The sequence below is a fragment of the Oncorhynchus clarkii genome, chromosome 28, assembly GCF_045791955.1.
Source record: "Oncorhynchus clarkii lewisi isolate Uvic-CL-2024 chromosome 28, UVic_Ocla_1.0, whole genome shotgun sequence".
In the NCBI taxonomy this organism is placed as follows: domain Eukaryota; kingdom Metazoa; phylum Chordata; class Actinopteri; order Salmoniformes; family Salmonidae; genus Oncorhynchus; species Oncorhynchus clarkii.
In genome coordinates, this window is record NC_092174.1 from 106,610 (window position 1) to 125,351 (window position 18,742).

Sequence of the window (18,742 nt, forward strand, 5' to 3'; positions counted from 1 at the left end):
TGAATCTTGAATAACCTTTGAGCACCTATCTCCTGAATGTTTTGGTATTCAGGTTCAAAATGTCCATTACTGACTACTTCTACCATGGATAAACATTTATGGAAAGTTTAATTTAAATCAAAAGGGGTGCAGTCAAAGTGATTGAATTAATATAAAACAACCCTAAAGTACATAATTAGAAAGATATTCTCACCTTCGTTGACTGTTCATGCTAGCAACACATGTCCAAGTATCCGTTTCTGGGTTATAGACCTCCACTGTGCTTAGCCGTGATTGTCCATCATATCCACCGATTGCGTAAAGTAACCCATTGACAACTGCCACACCCACTCGACTTCGAGCTGTACTCATTGGCTGACAGCGTTCCCAGCAATTTCCAATTGGGTCAAATACTTCAACTACAGTCAATGAGTCACCTGGATAAAAAAAAAACATGCACAACATTTAAACAAAAATAAACAAGTTAGGGTGTAACGAATAACTTAGTCCATGATTTGATTTGAGTCCATGATTTGTTTTTGGGTCACGGTTTCAAATAACTTCCAATGGCTTGTGTACTGATATTTGGGTCATTCCACAAAGAGTGCATTTTGAGTCCCTTTGATATTTTAAGTAGAAATTGTGCACCAACATTACATTTTAAAAGACTTTCAAAGTTTACCAGTAAACTATCTGAGTTTTTGTAACTTAAGGATTTTATGTTATTTATAACAAGACATCTAGTAGCCCTTTTGAATACCTAAGATTATCACAGATTGTCTGTAATTATCTCTGGCCCTCTGTGTGGCCTTAACACATGTAAAATATATATTTTTTCAAATAAAAAATAGAATGACAGTTGTAAAACATGATCCTAAATATAAACCAACTTAGCGAATACCACAGATGTTTAATATGAGGGTTTCAGCTTGAAATATCTTTTATATAATTTTTTATACACACATGTTTTTACTATGTCTATGTATTTCTTGTAACTTTTTTGGAACCAAACTGGTGGTAGTTGTGAAAAAAAGTCAATAGTCGGAAGAGTTTATTGAAAAAGAATGCCAATGTTGATTTTCTCTCTCCATTAAATTAGCCTATTTTCTCTTTAACCATACACTAGAAAGTCATGGACAATATAACACACATACATAGAGTTGAAGTCGGAAGTTTACATACACTTAGGTTGGAGTCATTAAACCTCATTTTTCAACCACTCCACAAATGTATTGTTAAACTATAGTTTTGGCAAGTCGGTTATGACATCTACTTTGTGCATGACAAGTCATTTTTCAAACAATTGTATCACAATTCCAGTGGGTCAGAAGTTTACATACACTAAGTTGACTGTGACTTTAAACAGCTTGGAAAATCCAGAAAAGTATGTCACGGCTTTAGAAGCTTCTGATAGGCTAATTGACAACATTTGAGTCAATTGGAGGTGTACCTGTGGATGCATTTCAAGGCATACCTTCAAACTCAGTGCCTCTGCTTGGCATCATGGGAAAATCAAAAGAAAATCAGCCAAGACATCAGAAAAAAATTGGAGACCTCCACAAGTCTGGTTCATCCTTGGGGGCAATTTCCAAACGCCTGAAGGTACCACGTTCATCTGTACAAACAACGCAGCCGTCATACCGCTCAGGAGACTGCCAATGTCCAGTCTCTTGACAACAAGGTTGATGAAATCCGAGCACGGGTAGCATTCCAGAGGGACATCAGAGACTGTAACGTCCTTTGCTTCACTGAAACATGGCTCACGGGAGAGACTCTATCCGAAGCGGTGCAGCCAACGGGTTTCTCCACGCATCGCGCTGACAGAAACAAACATCTTTCTGGTAAGAAGAGGGGCGGGGGCGTATGCCTCATGGCCAACGTGACATGGTGTGATGAAAGAAACATACAGGAACTCAAATCCTTCTGTTCACCTGATTTAGAATTCCTCACAATCAAATGTAGACCGCATTATCTACCAAGAGAATTCTCTTCGATTATAATCACAGCCGTATATATCCCCCCCCCAAGCAGACACATCGATGGCTCTGAACGAACTTTATTTAACTCTCTGCAAACTGGAAACGATTTATCCGGAGGCTGCATTCATTGTAGCTGGGGATTTTAACAAGGCTAATCTGAAAACAAGACTCCCTAAATTTTATCAGCATATCGATTGCGCAACCAGGGGTGGAAAGACCTTGGATCATTGTTACTCTAACTTCCGCGACGCATATAAGGCCCTGCCCCGCCCCCCTTTCGGAAAAGCTGACCACGACTCCATTTTGTTGATCCCTGCCTACAGACAGAAACTAAAACAAGAGGCTCCCACGCTGAGGTCTGTCCAACGCTGGTCCGACCAAGCTGACTCCACACTCCAAGACTGCTTCCATCACGTGGACTGGGAGATGTTTCGTATTGCGTCAGATAACAACATTGACGAATACGCTGATTCGGTGTGCGAGTTCATTAGAACGTGCATTGAAGATGTCGTTCCCATAGCAACGATTAGAAACATTCCCTAACCAGAAACCGTGGATTGATGGCAGCATTCGTGTGAAACTGAAAGCGCGAACCACTGCTTTTAATCAGGGCAAGGTGTCTGGTAACATGACCGAATACAAACAGTGCAGCTATTCCCTCCGCAAGGCTATCAAACAAGCTAAGCGCCAGTACAGAGACAAAGTAGAATCTCAATTCAACGGCTCAGACACAAGAGGCATGTGGCAGGGTCTACAGTCAATCACGGACTACAGGAAGAAATCCAGCCCAGTCACGGACCAGGATGTCTTGCTCCCAGGCAGACTAAATAACTTTTTTGCCCGCTTTGAGGACAATACAGTGCCACTGACACGGCCAGCAACGAAAACATGCGGTCTCTCCTTCACTGCAGCCGAGGTGAGTAAGACATTTAAACGTGTTAACCCTCGCAAGGCAGCAGGCCCAGACGGCATCCCCAGCCGCGCCCTCAGAGCATGCGCAGACCAGCTGGCCGGTGTGTTTACAGACATATTCAATCAATCCCTATACCAGTCTGCTGTTCCCACATGCTTCAAGAGGGCCACCATTGTTCCTGTTCCCAAGAAAGCTAAGGTAACTGAGCTAAACGACTACCGCCCCGTAGCACTCACATCCGTCATCATGAAGTGCTTTGAGAGACTAGTCAAGGACCATATCACCTCCACCCTACCTGACACCCTAGACCCACTCCAATTTGCTTACCGCCCAAATAGGTCCACAGACGATGCAATCTCAACCACACTGCACACTGCCCTAACCCATCTGGACAAGAGGAATACCTATGTGAGAATGCTGTTCATCGACTACAGCTCGGCATTCAACACCATAGTACCCTCCAAGCTCGTCATCAAGCTCGAGACGCTGGGTCTCGACCCCGCCCTGTGCAACTGGGTACTGGACTTCCTGACGGGCCGCCCCCAGGTGGTGAGGGTAGGCAACAACATCTCCTCCCCGCTGATCCTCAACACTGGGGCCCCACAAGGGTGCGTTCTGAGCCCTCTTCTGTACTCCCTGTTCACCCACGACTGCGTGGCCACGCACGCCTCCAACTCAATCATCAAGTTTGCGGACGACACAACAGTGGTAGGCTTGATTACCAACAACGACGAGACGGCCTACAGGGAGGAGGTGAGGGCCCTCGGAGTGTGGTGTCAGGAAAATAACCTCACACTCAACGTCAACTAAACTAAGGAGATGATTGTGGACTTCAGGAAACAGCAGAGGGAACACCCCCCTATCCACATCGATGGAACAGTAGTGGAGAGGGTAGCAAGTTTTAAGTTCCTCGGCATACACATCACAGACAAACTGAATTGGTCCACTCACACAGACAGCATCGTGAAGAAGGCGCAGCAGCGCCTCTTCAACCTCAGGAGGCTGAAGAAATTCGGCTTGTCACCAAAAGCACTCACAAACTTCTACAGATGTACAATCGAGAGCATCCTGGCGGGCTGTATCACCGCCTGGTATGGCAACTGCACCGCCCTCAACCGTAAGGCTCTCCAGAGGGTAGTGAGGTCTGCACAACGCATCACCGGGGGCAAACTACCTGCCCTCCAGGACACCTACACCACCCGATGTCACAGGAAGGCCATAAAGATCATCAAGGACATCAACCACCCGAGCCACTGCCTGTTCACCCCGCTATCATCCAGAAGGCGAGGTCAGTACAGGTGCATCAAAGCTGGGACCGAGAGACTGAAAAACAGCTTCTATCTCAAGGCCATCAGACTGTTAAACAGCCACCACTAACACTGAGTGGCTGCTGCCAACACACTGACACTGACTCAACTCCAGCCACTTTAATAATGGGAATTGATGGGAAATGATGTAAATATATCACTAGCCACTTTAAACAATGCTACCTTATATAATGTTACTTACCCTACATTATTCATCTCATATGCATACGTATATACTGTACTCTATATCATCGACTGTATCCTTATGTAATACATGTATCACTAGCCACTTTAAACTATGCCACTTTGTTTACATACTCATCTCATTTGTACATACTGTACTCGATACCATCTACTGTATCTTGCCTATGCTGCTCTGTACCATCACTCATTCATATATGCTTATGTACATATTCTTTATCCCCTTACACTGTGTACAAGACAGTAGTTTTGGAATTGTTAGTTAGATTACTTGTTATTACTGCATTGTCGGAACTAGAAGCACAAGCATTTCGCTACACTCGCATTAACATCTGCTAACCATGTGTATGTGACAAATAAAATTTGATTTGATTTGAAGGAGACGCGTTCTGTCTCCTAGAGATGAACGCACTTTGGTGCGAAAATTGCTAATTATTCCCAGAACAACAGCAAAGGACCTTGTGAAGATGCTGGAGGAAACAGGTACAAAAGTATCAATATCTACAGTAAAACAAGTCCTATATCGACATAACCTGAAAGGCCGCTCAGCAAGGAAGAAGCCACTGCTCCAAAACCGCCATAAAAAGCCAGACTACATTTTGCAATTGCACATGGGGACAAAGATTGTACTGTTTGGAGAAATGTCCTCTGATGAAACAAAAATAGAACTGTTTGGCCATAATGAACATCGTTATGTTTGGAAGAAAAATGGGGAGGCTTGCAAGCTGAAGAACACCATCCCAACCGAGAATCACAGGGGTGGCAAATGATGTGGATATATTGAAGCAACATCTCAAGACATCAGTCAGAAAGTTAAAGCTTGGTTGCAAATGGGTCTTCCAAATGGACAATGACCCCAAGCATACTTCCAAAGTTGTGGCAAATCGGCTTAAGGACAACAAAGTCAAGGTATTAGAGTGGCCATCACAAAGCCCTGACCACAATCCTTTAGAAAATGTGTGGGCAGAACTGAAAAAGCGTGTGCGAGCAAGAAGGCCTAGAATATATATTTATTATAGAAGGTCTTATATATATTTATTATATACATACATACAATTGAAGTCGGAAGTTTACATACACCTTAGCCAACTACATTTAAACTCAGTTTTTCACAATTCCAGACATTTAATCCTAAACGTCTGTACCTCATTTTAAGGTCAACCCCGTTACGTGAACTGAACTTTTAATTATGGTGAAACTATTCCTTTTTTCTCTCTCCCCCCCCCCCCCAAACATTGAATATATAATAGTCAAATCATAGTGTAAAAGCAGTTGAGCTGGTGGAAAACTGAGCCCGTTGAGTGAACCAACATAAAATGTTATCCTTTTTAGATAAAACTATACTAAATATATTCACATCACCAAATACGTGGTTAAAACACACTGTTTTGCAATGGTCTAAGGTAATCTCAACAGCACCTTCTAGGGTAGCACCAACCTGTAGCTGGAGGTAAGCTATTATCCATCCTCCTCCTCTGGGTACTTTGACTTCAATACAAAACATCTGTCTCATCCTACAGCCCCTTGTCTTGGCTAAATTGGGAATATGTGTGAAAAAAACAGGTAAAAAGGCACTAAATACATTCCGGGAGGTGAAATATAAAAATTCGGACAAATGAGCAGTGTAAAATACAAACATTTAGGAAAAGTCAGCAAAGAGCAGGACGTCTCCACTACCAGTGTCAACACTTTCCTGACATGAACTGAAGCTGAAGCCATGTCTCATGTGCCCTCTCATCCACTGGCAGACAATGTTTGCTTTCCAAGCACTGAGTAACCCTGTCAATTTTCTCTCATTACTGTATGTAGACTCAATCAATCACACAGTGCTAACTAAATAAAATACATTTTAAAATTAATATCACATTTCTGGGTAACAATTAAAGGAGAAGTTTACACAAAATTCACAAGTGATTTCATACATTGAGACTAGTTCAGTGGAGTTTGCCCGCACTCCCTGTAGTGTTGTACTGAAACAGCTGCAAAAATGGTCAGGTGACTCATGACGTTGCTGGATGCAGGCATTAATCTGCTCAGTTGCCAGTGAATTCAAGATTCAGAAATCCGCGAAGTCTGGACATGTGTTGTTTTGTTGAAAGCGTCTGACCGAATGAGTCACCTGACCCATTTTTGCAACTGTTTCAGTATAGCACTAACAGGGAGAGTGAGGGAAAATTCCACTTAACTGGTTTCAATATATGCAATCATTTGGGAGTTTCCGGGTTTTGGATAAACTTCTCCTTTAAGTACCTTACTGTAATAGTTTTCAATTAAAATGGTCAAAAAGAAAGCAATCATTTTTCTAAGACTGTCTGGGAGTGGTCTGAGTGAGGAGGGGAAAACTGGAAACTAGCTGTTATTGGTCTATTAAACTTCACCCATGCAAAATCTGCTGATTAGAAGTATAGATTCTACAGTGTTAGTTTCATCAGCTGTTGTACAATATGATACAAAACACAGTAAAAACATACATTGAGTGCACTGGGCCTTTAAGTAAAACCGTTAAAGTGAGAATCCTTAATTGGTGAAACTGCAATGTCCATTTGGGATATTACAACAACAACAACTAACATCGTTTGCTTTCCTCAGACATTGCACAGGCGATAGAACAGCAGAATATGTACTGCAAAAAATATATTTTTTCATCAACACCACAAGAATTGCAAAGGCGTTGGGGGGGGGGGGGGGCAAACAGTGGCAGTGTTTCCGCAAATGCGGATTAGATCTTTACATCTCACAGACCCTCTGGCAATTTCATTGTAAAAGAGTAAATTCACCACTTTTTAACCTCATTCATTATCTCCAGCACCACACCATAAAAGGCACGTTTATACTTTCGGGAGTTAAATAGATTAAAAGAAAAAGGTCCTTTGAAAGTGCCAGCTGATGTCATCAAAAAACACAGTCACCTTCAAAACCTGCAATGAGTTTCCGGCAAAACTGCAAATTTCGTTGTCGGAGAAAATCACTGTTGAAAAAAAAAATGTGGCACTTCCTTAGGACCTTTTTAAGTACCGAATGGAGAAACGATTGTTTTCGCATATGTTGACACTGATATTGTGCTGGAGATACTGGATATAAGGTGGAAAAAGTTGTGGATGTGTACCAATATTTTTTAACTATTGGGACAAATAGAGGCGATGTTAAAAGGGTACCTGCACTATTTAGTCCACCGACTGCATATATTAGCCCTGCGATTGAAGTACAGCATCTTTGTCGAGTCTTAAAAGCGGGCAGGTGAGGACGGCGCTCTGGCATGAGGTGGAAATCCTTCGCTTCATCAACAAGATCCCTGTTGGAAGGAACACACAACTCAAAAGGTTGGCAATGTATGACAGTAATATTACATGATAGCTACTTGGCCTCCAAAAGTAGCAGATATATACACATTTATCCAAACTTAGATGAACTATTTCGCAATAACCATTTTAGATACAGATGCCAGATATACAGTTGTGGCCAAATATATTGGCACCCATGCACTTACCTTAAATATTTCACAATTTCTTCTAAAAACGGTCTCCACTGGATGTTCACCAATGGATGTTCAAAAGTTTATAATTTAGTATATGGTTGCACAGCTTTTAGCCAAGATAACTGTTTCTTGTAGCCAATTACGATGTGGGCGATACTGGCGATAAGGGGGCCCATGTCATTTGACCTTCTCAAGTTGGTTGTGTTGGTGGGCTGTGAGACCTGGGTGCCAGACCAGAGCGCTGTACTCGAGCACTGGTTGGAGAAAGTAATGTCAGAAATAGAAGTAATCGGTAATGTCAGAAATGTCCCATTTTAGGTTGGCTTGGAATGTCACGCCAAGCGCTTTGGAGCTGGACACCACCTGAAGTGTGTGGCCGGAGATGGAAACAATCAAAAGGAAGAGGGGTCATGCTGCGGCAGTACATACAGTAGGCCTATGCTATGCTTATTGGAAAAATGACTTAAAATACATACCATGACCTCTCTGCTTTTGAGTATCCTTTTTGCTTTTGGTAATGTTCTGTCGCATGCAGTGGGCTTCTCAGGTTTAGAATCGGGGGTTCAGTCTAATGAGCTGTCTGTCGAGCATGAATTGTTGCAGAAAGTAACATTTAAAAACAGGCTAGAGTCTACTTTCATTTAATTACATTTTTTGTATCGGGTGTATTTATAGACGGCCTGTATGAGTCCGGAAAAATACATCCGTTAATTTTGTATTTTTACTCCGCCTATAAATTGCACATGGCACACTCGTCTACAGTTTGCAGTTGGTACTAACATTCTCTATTTACTTCAAACTTTGGAAGTCACTTTTACTGGAGCTTTACAGGACTTTCTAACTTTAAGAAAGGCTAGCCTGCCTTGTTTTTAGCCAAATGGTTAATGGCAATTACCAAATGGCTACCAACAGCCAACCATTGAATCTCCACTGCAGCCACTGTGAAATGTTACCTGAACTATAGGACGAGGTGAAAAACCGAAATCACCTGGGGCAGGGATTTGTCTGTAAAAAGTGCTTTGTGTGACCGAATGATGGATGACATCGGGGAGCTAAAGCAAAAGGAGAGCCTCGTCACCAAGTTCACTGATGTTGCCACAGCCCACCAACACCGACGTTGCCACAGCACATCTTGGTGCTAAATCTCTCTATCGGCCATAGGAGAGGCGAGCTGGGAGATACCGACCGGTTCCACTCCTTGGTGCTTTCCTGGAGCAAAAATCCATGACATTCTAGTGATGCTTCCCACAATCAAGCAGCAGCTTTCCTAAGGCTGACTCTCTGGTAATACATGTGGGTTCGATTGACATTAACCTCTTGGCACACAGATCTCTTTAGCGGGATCATTTTCGTCAACATCCGGTGCTGCACTTTATATTGATCAGTTGAAAGCATTTGATATGGTTGATCATGCACTCCTGCTGTGGAGGTTATCTGAAATTGGTCTAAACCAGGCAGCCTGCGGCTGGTTGAAAAACTACCTGCACAACAGAAGTCAAAGTATGGCTGCTGATGGAGTTCAGTCTAATTTTATTAACATAACAAAAAGGAGCCTGCATTGCACTGCTTGTATAAACTGCTAAAACAAAGCCAACCTATTCTGTTGGCTTTCACTACACAGCAGCAGAAATTGGTTTGGCCTGACGAGGCAGCTTGTACACACACAAAAAATGGTGGATGGTTGGCCATGGGACTAGCAACCCCATCCTGTAAAACCTTTGTGCTACAAAAACAGCAACAAATGTCAATTCTACAGGTGGATACGAGGATCTCTCAGAGTCCCAGACTTGTATGACCACCATCAGTGAAAGCCTACGGGAATCTGGTGACATGACGACAGGAGCACTTTACACCAAAAACAAACTGCATGTTGGCTTATTGAATGTTCAAACAATGTTTGAGTCTAAAATCTGGCACAGGTTACCAACAAAATGAGGAGATCCCAAGCTACAGATCCTGGGGGTGAGGGAAGCCAGTTGGGACTAGCTCTGGATCCATGAGAACCAGCACTGGAGAAACAGTACTACACTCTGGACGGCAGGACAGACAACATCGTGAAGGTTTCACCATCATCCAACAGAATGGTGTAGAGAAAACCCTGATGGAATGGAAACCAATCAGCAGCAGAATGATAAAAGCCAGCCGCGACGGACAACATACGAAACAAACAATAATCCAATGTTATGCTCTCACAAATGATGCCAAAGATGAAGAAAAATACCTGTTCTATAACACCCTCCAATCTGACAGAGACCTGAATTGTCATCGGAGACCTGAATGGAAAAGCATGTATGTGGAGACCTGAATGACAACAGTGAGAGACTGGCAACATTCTCCATTACAAATAACCTGGTGATAGGTGGCACCCTGTTTCCCTACAGGAATATCCCCAAATTGACATGGTACTCTCCTAATGGAAGAGGCAAGAACCAGATTGACCACCTGATGATCAACAGCAAGTGGAGAAGCTCGCTGAGGGAAGTCAAAGTGCGAAGGTAAGCGGATGTTGCCAGTGACCACCATCATCAAACTAAAGCGGAAACGCTCAGGACGACCAACAAAAGAAACACCAAGGTTTGATGTTGGCACTCTTCACTGACATCTGGATGAAGGGAAATATACCTTCAGATTGGGCCAAGGGGGGTCATCATACAGGTACCTAAGAATGGCACACTTTCTGACTGCAACACCTGGAGGGGCATCACATTTATATCTGTTCCCAGCAAGATATTTTGCAAGATTATCATACAACATATGTTAGGAACTTAGGACTTAGGAACGAATAAATTGATTTAAGGGGAGGAAGGAGCTGTACAGACCAGATAGTCACCCTCTGGAACATCATTGAGCAATGTAAACTGGCAACAAAAACTCTACATCAACTGTATTGACTGCCAGAAGACTTTTGACAGCATCCACCACGAAAGCCTATGGAAGATCTTAAGAATTTATCATAAAACAGTTCTATAGCAACTTTTCATGCACTGTGGGAACGAGCAACTTGAGCTTTGCTGTGAAGTCTGGAGTTTGTCAAGGTTGTGTGATGTCAGCCATACTCTTCAACCTGGCAATAGACTGGGTCATGCAGCGAACAACAGAAGACCAGGTAAGAGTGACTACTGTGATTTCAATTTTTTTATTTTTTATCTAGGCAAGTCAGTTAAGAACAAATTCTTATTTACAATGACGGCCTACCCCGGCCAAACCTGGACGACGCTGGGCTAATTGTGCGCCACCCTATGGAACTCCCAATCACGGCTGGATGTGATGTAGCCTGCATTTTGAATTCCAATTATGTTGGCCAGAAAGTCGGCCTGGTTACCAACTGTAGCAAGACAGAGGTCATGCTCATCAACATACAGTGGATAACAATACCAGGTTATAACATTTACAGAAATGTTCATTTCAGAAATTTGTAATTTTATAATTTGATTTGTAATGTGTACATGTATAGTGTTGTGTTGAGACTGATCATGTTAATTTATTGTTCCCATGCCACCCTTGTAAATGAGACCCTGTTCTCAATGGGTTTCCCCTGGTTAAATAGTTTTTATTCTGGTTGGAACGAAGAGTAGTCTCCTGTGCATTTACAAGGTTCAACAGTGGCATAGCTGGCAAGAATGCAGGTAGGTCTGATAGGTTTAGTGGTGGTAATTTTCATCTGTGGTGACAGATGAAAAAACGTGTAATTATATGATTGGCAATGGAAGAATGGTTGTCTGGATCGAGCCTGTCAACTTTGATGGAGATTGTCTTTTTACTGCTGGTCAGAGACCTCATTTAATGGTACCATGTGGCTGGGTTCTCACTCTTGTTTTTCTGGATTTTGTTGTGGTAGAATGTTCATCTTGCTGCCTTGATCTTTCTCTGGGCTTTGTTCCTCAAAGCGTGCCATGAAGGCCAGTCTTTTTCACTGAAGGCTTTTAGTCTGCTTTATATCAGCTCTTTGATTCTAGGTGAAATCGACTCCTTATCCTGTGCATGCATCCTAACCACCTGTATTGGGAAACTTGTTGATAGTGTTGTTAAGAAGGCAGAGCAGCGCTTTATTATAGACACACTTCTCCCCATTTCAGCTACTGGATCAACATGTTTTGACCATGACAGTTTACAATCTAGGGTTACTCCAAGCAGTTTAGTCACCTCAACTTGCTCAATTTACACATGATTCATTACGAGATATAGTCTAGGTTTAGGGTTTAGTGAGTGTTTTGTTCCAAATACAATGCTTTTAGTTTTAGAAATATTTAGGGCTAACTTATTCCTTGCCACCCACTCTGAAACTAACTGCAGCTCTTTGTTGAGTGTTGCAGTCATTTCAGTCGCTGTACTAGCTGATGTGTATAGTGTTGAGTCATCCACATACATAGAAACTCTGGCTTTACTCAGTCAGTGGCATGTCGTTAGTAAAAACTGAAAAAAGCAAGGGGCCTAAACAGCTACCCCGGGGAATTCTTGATTCTAACTGGATTAAATTTGAGAGGCTTCCATTAAAGAACTCCCTCTGTGTTCTGTTAGACAAGTAACTCGTTATCCACATTATAGCATTATACGAGTTCCCATCCTGACAGACACCTCGTTAAGTTCGCTGATGACACTGCCTTGATCAGCATGTGCATGATGATGAGGAACATCATGGCTCGGTCCTAGATTACTTTGTAGAGTGGTGTGAGGAATCATACTTGGTCCTCAACACCAACAAGACCAAAGAGATGTGCATAGACTTTAGGAAGTGTACAACACCTGCCTCTGCAACATCTATCAGAGGTAAGAATATAGAGATTGTAGAGGAATACAAATACCTGGGTGTCCTCTTGGACAATACGCTTCAGTGGTGTAAATGTAACAGACCTGATCTACAAAAAGAGCAAACAGAGACTGTACTTTCTCAAAAAGCTGGGATATTTTAATGTAGACTGTACTATACTGACTCTGTTTTTGAGAGTATTTTCACTTTTTGTATTGCTTGTTGGTTTGGCAATGCCACTGTCAGCCAGAGAAATATGTTGAGAAGGATTATACTTTGATGTGTAGTGTCAGTGTTTGTTGCTGGCATGTCATCCCTAAGTTTGCTTATCTTGCCAATGAAAAAGTAATTAAAAGTAGTTTGCAATATCAGTGGGCTTTGTGATGAATGAGCGAGCCATCTTATTCAATGAATGAAGGAGCCAAGTTGGCTTTTTTTCCCCAAAATGTCATTTAAGGTGCCCTAAAGATTTTTACTATCATTCTTTAAATAATTTATCATCTTTGTTTCATAGTGTAGTTTCTTTTCCTTTAGTTCAGTCACGTGATTTCTTAATTGCAGTACTATTGCCAATCAGTTGGGCTGCCAGACTTATTTGCCATACCTTTTGCCTCATCCCTCTCAACCATCCAATTTTTCAATTCCACATCAATCCAAGGGGATTTAACAGTTTTTACAGTCATTTTCATATTGGGTGCGTGCTTATTAGTAACTGGAATAAGTTGTTTCATAAATGCATCAAGTGCAGCGTCTGGTTGCTCCTCATTACACACCACAGACCAGCAAATATTCTTTACATCAACAACATATGAATCACTACAAAACTTATTGTATGACCTCATACACTATATTAGGCCCAGCCTTTGGAACTTTGGTTTTCCTAGATATGGCCATTATATTCTGATCACTACATCCTATAGATTTGGATACTGTTTTAAAGCAAATTTCTGCAGTGTTAGTAAATATGTGATCGATACATGTAGAGGATTTAATTCCTGTGCTGTTTGTAACTACCCTGATAGGTTGACTGACAACCTGATCCAGGTTGCAGGCACTGGTTACAGCTTGAAGTTTTTTCCTGAGTGGGCAGCTTGATGATAGCCAGTCAATATTTAAAATCAGCCAGAAAATATACTTCTCTGTTGATATCACATACATTATCAAGCATTTCACACACATATTATCCAGATACTGACTGTTAGCACTTGGTGGTCTATAGCAGCGTCCCACAAGAATGGGCTTTAGGTGACGCAGATGAACCTGTAGCCATATTACTTCAACAGTATTTAACATGAGATCTTCTCTAAGCTTTACGTGCTTTACGTTTATGTGGTTCTTTATATAGACCGCAACACCACCCCCGTTGGCATTTCTGTCTTTTCGGTAGATGTTATAACCATGTATTGCTACCACTATCATCAAAGGTATTATCTAAGTGGGTTTCTGCGATAGTCAGAATATGAATGCCATCTGTTACAAGCAAGTTATTGACTTCATGGACAATGTTTCTTAGGCTACATATGTTAATATGGGCTGTTTCTAGCACTTTTCTGGTTTGCTTGATTGTTTTTCATGTTTTACTGGGAAGCTTAGAGGTAGACTTGATAGTGCAGGGTGAGCTGCATAAAGTGGTCTTTCTACTATTGCACACCGCCTCAGTGCTAACAGTGTAACTCTGGTTTATAGGCTCATGATTACTGCTTACAATAGCTGTAGGATAAACAGATGTATTCGGTGCAATTAGGGGTACATAAATTAAATTACTTCCATTGTGTTTGCCAATGCCCCTAAGATCATGTACATTTGATGCAGCATTATGACGACTCATTGTCACAATAGTAGGGACTAACTGAGCTGGTCTTGGATCATATACCAGTCATTGTTTCAACGCAGCCTTAAAATGCGTGGAGAGAGTCCAGGAGCCAAGATGATTTGGATAGACTCCATCATTCCTGTAGAGTATCTTCTGTTTCCAGAAGGTGTCAAGGTATCAATAAAAGTGACTCCAGCAGAGCAACAGTAGTCTTTCAGCCAGGCAGCCTCACAGTCTGGTGAGGTTGGGAGCTCCGAGGATCTGAACCAGAGGTAGAAGCCACCGGAGAGGGAGACAGAACCAAGGACGAAGACGCAGGTACCTCTGGATCCGATCTTGATTGGGAAGCAATCAAGGACGAAGGCGCCAGAACCTCTGAAGCCGTTTTGGTCTGTGTGCATACATTTTCATATTTATTCTTACTGGTCCCCCATGGGTATCGAACCCACAAACCCGGTGTTGCAAGTGCCATGCTCTACCAACTGTGCCACATACTCATATCGTCCACTCCATAGCGGCCACTCCAAAATATATGATAAAAATGAAAAAGCTAATGTAGAAAAGATAATGGATCTACATTTTTTTAAATATGATTATTTGAGAACTAACAAATCACAAAAATAAAAACTTGACAGAGAATCTAAAATTCAAGAAATGTCATGGAATGGGGCACTCATTGATTTTTTTAAATAATGTTTGAGCCACTCAGATAACATAAGAACACAGCATAAGTCATGGCAAAATGTGTAGAACTGCAGAAAATGTATTTTAAAGCTGCAAATTTTCTCTCAGCCCCATGGCAAAAGGTGTAGAAAAGCAGTAAATAAGCTTTAAAACTGTTTTTTTTTCAGCCCCATGCCAGAATGTCTAGAAATGCAAGGAACTAGCTTTAAAACTGAAATATTCTCTCTCCCATGGCAAAATGTGTAGAATATAAGGAAAAATGTTGTCTCTGCGGTCAAGAGGACAAACTAACATATTCGGTCGATGAATGCGTTTTCTACCAATCCGTCGCATCTATCGTTTTTCTATGTCTTCAAGCTGCTTACTCAGGGTAGTCTTGACCTGCTGATGACCATTAAAACCTCTTGAATCTAGGGGGCAGTATTTTCATTTTTGGGAAAAAAAGCAAGACAATTCATTACTTTCCCAAACAACTATCGTTTTGACCACTAAACAAACAGTTACACAAACATAGTTTGGCATAAAATCTTCCTCTACTTCTCTGCTTCTCAAGGGCGGAAAAACTTTTAAAATTGGGTTCTCGAGGGAGAGCGATTTAAGGAATCCTCTTGAATAGTGGATGCACGTTGTCATTGTTTAGCGAACTCGAATCAAAACATTAAATTAATAGGACTGTATTAGGACTGTATTATCCTCAAATCTACCATGTCCAACATTTATAAATTAATGTAAAATTTTCTTAATCAGCTTCCTAAATCTAATACTTGTTTTTTTTATCATAAAAAAACAAGAGTGAATAATGAATAAATATATAAAAGTAAATCATCCAAACAAAATAACACCCTCCCTACAATCAAACATGGGGGAGGTTTGATAATGCTGTGGGATTACTTTGCTGCATCATGTACTGGGGGCCTTGAACGTGAGCAAGACATCATGAAATCAACAGATTATCAAAGGTGTTTTGAAGTGCAATGTTCAACCCAGTGTCCAACTGTGCATCTGTTGTAGGTTGGAAGTCTTCCAGCAGGACAACGACCCCAAACATCAAAAGCAACCTGGAATGGTTCGAGAAGAAAACTCTGGAATGGCCAGTGAAGAGTCGAGATCTGAATCACATCCATAACTATGGCAAGAGCTGGAAACAGCCGTTGGTGGAGGGCACCCCGCAAACATTGAAGTATTAGAGCATTGTGCTAATAAAGAGTGGGTAAAAATTGCCAGTAAGAAAGTGTAGCAAATTATTTTGTCTGCAGTTATCTTAGCCAAAGGCTGTGCAAACAAGTACTAGCCAATCATTTTGTCCATGCCATTTGTTTTTATTAAAGTAGACAAAAATAAAATTGGTTCTGCTAGTACAGTGCCTTCAGAAGGTATTCATACCCCTCGACTTATTTCACATTTTGTGCTACAGCCTGAATAAAAAGTTTGAAATATATTTTTGTCTCACCCATCTACACACAATAACCCATAACGACAAAGTGAAAACATGTTTTTAGAAATTGTTGCAAATTTATTGAAAATGAAACACAGAAATATCTAATTTAAATAAGTATTTGAACCCCATAGTCAATACACCCGGTGTTACGGATACAGGTATCCTGTGTCTGTGTGTATGTATCCTGTGTTGTTTTCTCTCCTTCTCCCCTCACAGGTGAAAATCATCACTCCCCAATCAGTCACCAATCCAATCATCAATCAGAAGACACACCTCCTCCTGTTTCCTACCCAATCACAGTTCCTTTCCCTTGGTTTAAAAACCCCATCAGTTGTTTGCTCTAGAGCTCAATCTCTCTGTAAATGCCACGTCTGTAGGTCTCTGTGTTTCACTCTCTCTTTGTGTATTAACCTCTCTTGTTTGAGCACCTACATAGCACTTTGTCATCACCTGTGAGTATTGTTTTTGGTTATAGTGTTTGTTTGTTGCTGGTGGTGGGAAAAGGGGAAACCAAGACAAGTCGCCCATGGGCATACACTACCCGTAGGTAGACTTTGTTAAATACACTAGTTAGAACTGGGCGGACCACCCACTGTATTTTTGGTTGGTTAGTTAGCTGTTGTTAAAATAGGCTAGTCTAGCTTAGGGGTGTTTTTGGATGCTTATTGTTTCTTTCCTTGGGTCCAGCTCAGCCCCTTTTCCTGCTCCCCCCCCCCCCCCCCATTACCGTGTGTTTACAAATAAACCTTGAGTTTGACGGTAGATTTCAGTTGTCGTGGTTATTTCGTTCTCACTTTTACTTTGTCACAATTATTTGCATGAGTTATGTTACGGGTCTCATTACCATCCCCCCCCTAGACTGTCGGGCCAAAAGGGATTCGTAACACCCGGCACAGCCAGAAGAGGACTGGCCACCCCACATAGCCTGGTTCCTCACTAGGTTTCTTCCTAGGTTTTGGCCTTTCTAGGGAGTTTTTCCTAGCCACCATGCTTCTACACCTGCATTGCTTGCTGTTTGGGGTTTTAAGCTGGGTTTCTGTACAGCACTTTGAGATATAAGCTGATGTACGAAGGGCTATATAAATACATTTGATTTGAATACATGTTAGAATTACCTGTGAGTCTAAGAGCTTGGCACACCTGGATTGTACAATATCTGTCTTATACATTTTGTTTTAATTCTTCAAGCACTGTCAAGGTGGTTGTTGATCATTGCGAGACAACCCTTTTCAAGTCTTGCCATACATTTTCAAGTAAATTTAAGTCAAAACTGTAACTTGGCCACTCAGGAACATTCACTGTCTTCTTGGTAAGCAACTCCATTGAAGATTTGGCCTTGTCTTAGGTTATTGTCCTGCTAAAAGGTGAATTCATCTCCTAGTGTCTGGTGGAAAGCAGACAACCAGGTTTCCTCTAGGATTTTGCCTTTGCTTGGCTCCATTCCATGTCTTTTTTAGTCTTACTCCCCAGTCCTTAACGATTACAAGCATACCCATAACATGAGATATGCCACTATGCTTGAAAATATGGAGAGTGGTACTCAGTTATGTGTTGTATCAGATTTGCTCCAGACACAAGAATTTGGACAAAAAGTTAATTGCTTTGCCACTTTTTTTTGGATTATTACTTTAGTGGCCTTGTTGCAAACAAGCATGTTTTCGAATATTTGTATTCTGTACAGGCTTCCTTCTTTTCACACTGTCATTTAGGTTAGTATTGTGGAGTAACTACAATGTTGATCCATCTTCAGTTTTCTCCTATCACAGCCATTAAACTAACTGTTTGAAAGTCACCTTTGGCCTCGTGGTGAAATCCCTGAGCGGTTTCCTTCCTCTCGGGGCAACTGAGTTAGGAAGGACGCCTGTATCTTTGTAGTGACTGGGTGTATTGATACTCCATCCAAAGTATAATTAATAACTTTACCATCCTCAAAGGAATGTTCAATGTCTGCTTTTTTTTATTTTTTACATTTACCCATCTACATAGATGGCCCTTTTTCGAGGCACTGGAAAACCTCCCTTGTCTTTGTGGTTGAATCTGTGTCTGAAATTCACTACTCGACTGATGGACATTACAGATAATTGTGTGTGGGGTACAGAGATGAGGTAGTCATTCAGAAAGTATTTTAAACACTATTGCACACAGAGTAAGTCCATGCAACATTACGTGACTTGTTAAGCAAATGTTTACTCCTGAACTTATTTAG

General features: G+C 41.5%; 1 protein-coding gene across 2 annotated transcripts in view; it reads right to left on the reverse strand.

The window, feature by feature from the left end:
• The window catches only part of LOC139386964 (kelch-like family member 18), an 82,151-nt gene that overhangs the window by 15,328 nt on the left and 48,081 nt on the right, over positions 1-18,742 (reverse strand). For both annotated transcript variants that reach the window (XM_071132876.1, XM_071132877.1), the window contains exons 6-7: positions 7,535-7,671; positions 194-416 (exon numbers count right to left, since the gene is read on the reverse strand). In XM_071132876.1, the coding sequence (XP_070988977.1) occupies positions 194-416; positions 7,535-7,671 (360 nt within the window). The remainder of the gene's footprint in view (positions 1-193; positions 417-7,534; positions 7,672-18,742) is intronic.